The sequence below is a fragment of the Pinus tabuliformis genome, chromosome 8 (genome assembly GCF_031772625.1).
Source record: "Pinus tabuliformis cultivar Carrire ecotype Pingquan chromosome 8, CPIR1, whole genome shotgun sequence".
Taxonomy (NCBI): Eukaryota; Viridiplantae; Streptophyta; class Pinopsida; order Pinales; family Pinaceae; genus Pinus; species Pinus tabuliformis.
In genome coordinates this window covers 1,644,632,145-1,644,639,203 of record NC_142294.1, presented here as the reverse complement: position 1 = coordinate 1,644,639,203, position 7,059 = coordinate 1,644,632,145, and the positions used below count along the sequence as shown (strand labels likewise).

General features: G+C 42.6%; 1 protein-coding gene across 1 annotated transcript; it reads right to left on the bottom strand.

The window, feature by feature from the left end:
• Positions 1–496: 496 nt before the first annotated feature.
• Positions 497–2,631, bottom strand: LOC149242475 (uncharacterized). The gene is made up of 3 exons (XM_089370847.1): positions 2,144–2,631; positions 779–1,636; positions 497–623 (listed from the first exon to the last, which is right to left on the bottom strand). Exons 1-3 carry the CDS (start codon positions 2,629–2,631, stop codon positions 497–499), a joined length of 1,473 nt encoding a protein of 490 aa, XP_089226973.1.
• Between the last annotated feature and the right edge of the window lie 4,428 nt (positions 2,632–7,059).

Below are 7,059 nucleotides of genomic sequence, written 5' to 3'. Positions count from 1 at the left end.
CTCCTTGAGCATTTCTGGTCCCAACCTTAATTTGTCCTCCGGGCCACTCCAATTTGAGGGTGTCCGACATTTTCGTCCATACAAGACTTCAAATGGAGACATCTGAATTGATGTGTGATATCCATTGTTGTAAGCGAATTCCACCAAGTGCAAATAGTCTTCCCATTGTGTCGGTTTTTGCATGACACATGCCCTCAACATGTCCTCCACCATCTGATTTACTCTCTCCGTCTGTCCATCAGTCTGGGGATGGTAAGCTGTGCTAAAATTCAGCTGTGTACCCAGTTCTGCAAATAACGCTCTCCAAAAGGCGAATGTAAACTTTACATCCCGATCTGATATTATAGTCTTTGGGAGTCCATGAAGTCTGAACACATTTTGCATGAAAATGTGCGCAATTTGTACCGCCCTGTAGGTGTATTGCACTGGTATAAAGTGTGTTGCCTTACTTAACTTATCTACCACTACCATAATAGAGTCATTGTTCCTCTTTGTTTTAGGCAGCCCAGTTATAAAGTCCATAGATATAATTTCCCATTTCCATTCTGGGATTGGCAGGGGTTGCAATAACCCAGCCGGATGCTGGTGTTCCGTCTTGATCTGCTGACACTCCAAACATCGCGCTAAATATTCAGCCACATGCTTTTTCATTCCCAGCCAGTAATATTCCTTCCGCAGTGAAGTAAGCATTTTCTGATACCTGGGATGCCCTGCGTAGTGGCTGGTATGAAATTCATTCAAAATTAAATTTTTAAGGCTGTTGTCATTTGGTACAAACAATCGCTTCTTATAAAGCAGCATTCCATCCCTGCTTACTTCATATTCTTGCTGACTTTCTTTGCTGGAAATTGGCATTTGTTGCTTCATTTGTTCATATTCAGCATCTTGGCTAGCTGCTGTTTTCATCATTTCCCACAAGGAATTTTCCCATCTACTGAGTGTAACTTCGTACACACACTGTACCTTTCGACTCAGTGCGTCTGCTACATGATTTTCCTTTCCCTTCAGATGTTTAATGTCAAAGTCGAACCCGCTTAAGAAATCTGCCCAACGAGCTTGTCTTGCATTCAGTGTGGGCTGACTAAAATAATTTGTTAAGCTATGATGATCTGTTAATAACAGAAATTTCCTTCCCAGAAGGTAGTGCTGCCACATCTTAAGCGCATGTATGACAGCTGCCAACTCCAAATCATAGGCAAAATACTTCTTCTCATGTTCCTTCAATTTTCTCGATTCATAGGCGATCACTTTCCCTTCTTGCATTAACACACCTCCGACGCCTTCTCGGCTGGCATCGATACATACCACATAGTCCTTATCTGGATCAGCTATACTTAAAACGGGAGCAGACGTGAGTAATTTCTTAAGTCTTTCAAAACTTTGTTGACATTCAGAACTCCATTTGAATGTCCTCCCTTTCTTTTGCAAGGACGTGATGGGATATGCCACCCTCGAAAAGCCTTCCACAAATCTTCCATAATATCCAGCCAATCCCATGAAAGATCTGATATCCGCCACGTCTTTTGGCACAGGCCAATCCAGTATGGTTTTTATTTTCTCAGGATCCACGACAATCCCTTCCTTTGTAATCACATGACCCAAATACTGAATTTCCTCTTTATAGAAATCACATTTGCTGAGCTTAGCATACAACTGATGTTCTCGCAGAGTTTGCAGTACCATCCGGAGATGTTCCTCGTGCTCCTCCTTAGAGCGAGAATAAATCAAAATATCATCAATGAATATTAGTACAAATTTGTCTAAAAATTGATGGAACACGTTGTTCATTAAGCACATGAACGTGGCGGGTGCATTAGTCAATCCAAAAGGCAGCACTACAAACTCGTAGTGTCCATACCGGGTCCTGAAGGCTGTTTTAGCAATATCCTCTTCTTTAATTATGATTTGATGGTAACCAGATCGCAAATCAATTTTAGAAAATACTGTCGCCCCCTTAACTTGATCAAAAAGCTCATCGATCCGAGGTAAGGGGTATTTATTTTTAATTGTGAGCTTGTTCAGCTGCCGGTAATCAATACACATTCGAAGAGTTCCGTCTTTCTTCCTGACGAATAACACCGGCGCTCCCCATGGAGATACACTGGGGCGGATATAATTTTTATCCAGCAATTCTTGTAGTTACATTTTCAACTCAGTCAACTCAGGTACACTCCTTCTATAAGGTGTTCGCGAAACTGGAGCAGCTCCTGGTATTAACTCAATGGTGAAGTCTATATCCCTCTTTGGAGGTAGTCCAGGAATTTCCTCCGGAAACACATCTGCAAACTCTTTTATTACCGGGAGGTGGTCTAGCGGGTTTACCTTATTCTTAGTTTCTGCATAGCCCACCTGAATAGCATACACTTGGCATCTATTCTGGATGCATTTTGCTAGCTGAGATGCAGTGATTGGCCGGATCTGCACTGGTCGTTTAATTCCCTGCATTTCTTGTTCTATTCCCGCATCATCCTTGTACCGTATGATCTTCGTTTTGCAGTTCACTAAAGCCCAATGCTTTTCTAGCCAGTCCATCCCAATTAGGACATCATAGGACCCAAGTGGAAGCATATTCAGGTCTGCCACTACTGGTTGTCCTGCTATCACTATAGGGCAGCTTTTGATTTTTGCCATTACTCATCTTTTAGCCCCTGTAGCTAGCTGTACCAGCCAAGGGTTCCTGAATTTTTCAGGCTGCAATTTACACTGTTCAACTATCTTTGGACTAATATAACTTAAAGTAGCTCCAGGATCAATTAGAACAGTGATAGAAAGGTCTAAAATTTTACCTTCAAACTCTACCATGGTGGGCTGGTATTCTGCCTGGTGGTCGTCCAAGGCTGCGTTAATTCTTGGCATACTTCATCCCACGTCACCCACGGTTGATGCCTCATGAATCTAGGATATCTGATCAGTTCCCTTCCTTTGCGGACAATTCTTGACGTAGTGCGGTCCGCCACAACCCCAGCACTGCACTGGGGGTCTGGTTATTCCTTCAGCATCCATCTTGGCGGGTTGTTCACCCATTCTGGTTTCACTGATGGGCTTGGGTCTGAATGAACCTCTCGGTGCTGCTCTACTGTTCTGGCCCTTGCTGCTTCCTTTGACTCCACTGCTCCGACTTCCCCTATTATTTCCAACAATTTTACTATTCTTTTTCTCATTCCATTTTCTGTTGGAACTGTCCCCTTTCTGTTTGCTCTGCTGGTAGCAGATTCTGGCCTTGCGAATAGCTTCATCCATGGTTCTAGGATTGTCAAATTCAATCCTTTCCCTCATATACATGGGTAAACTGCTAACAAACCGCTGCACCTTGGCTTTTTCTTCTTTAAGGTAGGGTACATAGCGGAGCAAAGATGTGAAACGATTGATGAACTCATCCATAGTCTGTTGTCCTAATCGCAGATCATGGAATTCCTTTGCCTTTTCATCATAAAAGCGTTCCGTCAAGTATCTCTCCTTAAAATATTTCTGGAATTTTTCCCACGTTATGGTTCGTTCGCTTACCCCTTTAACGATTTTAACTTCCTCCCACCACAGTGTCGCCTTCCCTTGTAACTGGAAGATAGCCAATCGTGCCTTCAAGTTATGATCATACTCATATAACTGAAAATATTTATTCATATTGATTAGTCATGCCTCAGCCGCTTCCTCTTGTTCCCCATCGAAGTGTGGGGGTTTAATTTTCCGAAATTCTCCTTGTAATTCCACCTTTTGACGCTTTGAGGTCTGCTGTTCTGATGCATTATCAAATTGATCCTCTCCTTCATCAGGGACTTCAGATTCCGCTTGATAACGTTGCTCCTCCGCCATTCTCTGTTGTGCTGCGTTGGGGTTAGCTAATGGCGGGTTCTGTTTGTCAGACAAACTTTTTAAAATCCTTTCCTGCTCCATTGTCAATCGTGCATTATCCTCCCGTAGCCGAGCCATTTCGTTTTTCAGCTCTTGAACTGTTTCTAGTATGGCTAGATTCGTGCTGCGGGTCTCCTCACCCAGCTACACCCACAACTCTGGGTTGTCTCCAGGATTTGTTGCAGGCCCCCGATTGACTGCGGGCCTATGTGGTGCACTGCCAGCTCCCTGCATGCTAACTATTACTTTGTGGTACCTTGATTGCTCTTTTCTTTCCTTTTGACTAGCCTGTACCTGGCCTGGTCTGATCATGAAACATTTAACATTGTGAGCTACCTGCACAATTTTGTTACCCCAAAAAGAATATCAATGTCATAATGACCTTCTCATCTTTTAATACTTCATTCACATCCCAGAGGCCACAGTATGGATAATCTGGGCTCTGATACCAATTGTCATATATCTACATGCTAAAACATATATACATTAAAAAAAAAAAATTAATATAGTGTCCACACTTTGGTTATGCGCCTGCACTTGTTTAAATATAAGGTTATTTATAGCCACCACCTCGTATACATGCCTAACCCGAGGAGGTATATGGTGTGGCAGGTAACGTTGTCATACCAATGTTTATTCAATGTTTATCACTTGTCTATAATCTATCGCTGATACGATGGCATAAAAACCCTGTGACTTCTCCTCGAGCGTATCAAGACTGTCCTGCCCTCATTTGTTGGCGCCTCCTACGTTGGACATCTGGCAACAGCATTGGATCCCGCTGGCCCGTTCACGTGATTGGGGTATGGTTGTTGAGCTTGGGACTTTCCCGCGCCTTGCTTTTGGGTAATAACGCCTTGATCAACAGTGTGAGGTTTCTGCATGAGATCGAGGGTCACAAATGCTCCACGCTTCCACCGCTGGCAGGTAGGGTATATACGTGGTCTTTTCCGGATTCTTCGAGTTTTTCCTCATACTGCTTGGCGCTTCACAGCTCTCTACTCACCAATGCAAGGGTTTTACTCCATAGCTCCGCACCGAGACCACCCGCCATTCCAGGCACATGCGCCATCCCTGAGGGGTTTCCGCTCCATGGTTTCTCATTCTCGAATCGGCCAGGTAATTATACAATCAATTGGAAGTTCTGATGCGATTTTGAATTTAATTGCTATGCAGAAGTTTAATATTTTATCCATTGCTTGACAGGTTGTGAACGACAACTTCCAGCTTCTACGGCATTGGAAAATCCCTCCAGATGAGGCCCGCCGAGTTACACAGGTATTTATCTTGGTTCAAGGGTTTAGTTTTCGGTTGATTCTCCTCTGTCCCGCTTCGGGTTGCCAGGGGTTTTCCTCTGTGCTTGAAATGAGGCCCCAACCTTATTATTGCACGGTTGGCCGCAGATCACGATGGACCGATGCTCTTATTCCGGTTCCAAATGTTCTGGGTCTGCTTAAGGAAATTGGGTACCTCTTCGTTTGCGGTGATTTGGGTTCTACCTCTGGTCCCCGAGGCTGAAGTTCACTTAGTTCTATTAAACAGCTGTTTATATCTTTGGTTTGCCGAATGTACTGGGACTATAGCCGTATGTATTGTGACTGTATTGAAGCCTGGTTGGAAACCGGCTAGCTTGTTTAATTTGGACTCATATGGCTTGCGGCCGATAGTTTAATATAACTCACTGTTTATGTTACGCTACTGTTACTTTTCATGCTGATAAGAAATGGTTCTCTTTTATGAAATATATGGTTTGATTGTTACATGGATGCGTAATGCAATTTCTCATCTTGGAATCCTGCTTTTTCGATTTACGGCATGCATGCACTTTGTTTACAGTATGATCTAAGGGTCCATCCCATATCGTCAATGTATTTAACAGATATGCATAAATTTAAATAACTGTCGCACCTGCATCTGATTATTATAGATGTATGGTCGACTAGTTCTGGGTTCTCCGTAACACAAACCCTGACGTTCTGGAAGTTATGTAATAGTTATACAGAATGGTTATTGATTTCCTAGTTCGTTATTAGCGGACAATACTTCTGCGACCTCTATGCGATTGTTTAATTTGGTACTTTCCTTGATGCAATTTAAATATTTCCACTGTACATTACAAGAATGTCAATATGGTTTTACCGTATAGCTCTTTGCTCTTCTTGGTAATGGTTTGCATATTTAATCGTCGTAATATTCAGAAGTTTGTTCCACTTAACTGTTCAGATCTTAAGATTCAGGATATTATCTAGGTTTTTGTTCCCCTGTTCGTATTTGTCTGTTCTTCCTTCAGGCCTATTCCGACGCTATGGAATCTCCAGAACCCCCACCTGCTACGGCTTGACCTCATTCGGGGTTGAGGGTTTATTTGTTCCTTCTTATTACCTTATTAAGATCTTCACTTGACACCATCTAACTGATTGAAGTTATCAGGAAAGGTATTTTGTCTAAGATTATAATGAGAGATATTCGGCTTACTGTGAACATTAAGGGTCAAGATTTGATATCGACCCAGAGTTCTATTTTTCCTCATAAATAGCTAGATTTTCCTGGTTTGTTTTCCCCACGACTGCAAGCCTATTTTTCTGGTAGGAATCAGGCTTGTTTTTGCAAATATACCACTCTCTTTTGTTCAATAATCTCAGTTCTCTATCCTTCGAGTTTTACAGATACTCTGTCTATAATTTCTTTTGCACAGTAAATCATAGCTACACTATCTTTCGGTTTTTACAGATATATTGTCTATAATTTCTTTTGCACAGACAAACATAGTTATACTATATACTGTTTACAATTATTGCATAGACAATCACAGTTACACTATAAGTTACACAGATAACTATGGGGACATGAGGGTTCCGTTACTTACCTGATCTCCGCTGGTAAGGTGAGTCTGGAACAAGTCTCCTGCCAAATCTCTGTGTAAAGCTTGTTATCCACCCAACCGCGAGACTTGTCCTTCGGGACCTGAGTCTCCCCCCAAGCTTCTGCTTACCGGATCACTATCCTCAGTAAGACAGCACTGTGTGCTTGACTATCTGGTCCTTACCAGACTTAGTCCATACAGGGTTTTTCCTTCCCTTTCTCTTTCTCTGCCTGTCTCTACAGCCCAGAGTTCTCTCAACCAACCTCCCCTTTTCCCTGGAAACCCTTCCAGTTAGGGAAGGTGGTTATTTCTAGTTTTGTTAACTAACTTTTCTTTTCCAGTTCCCT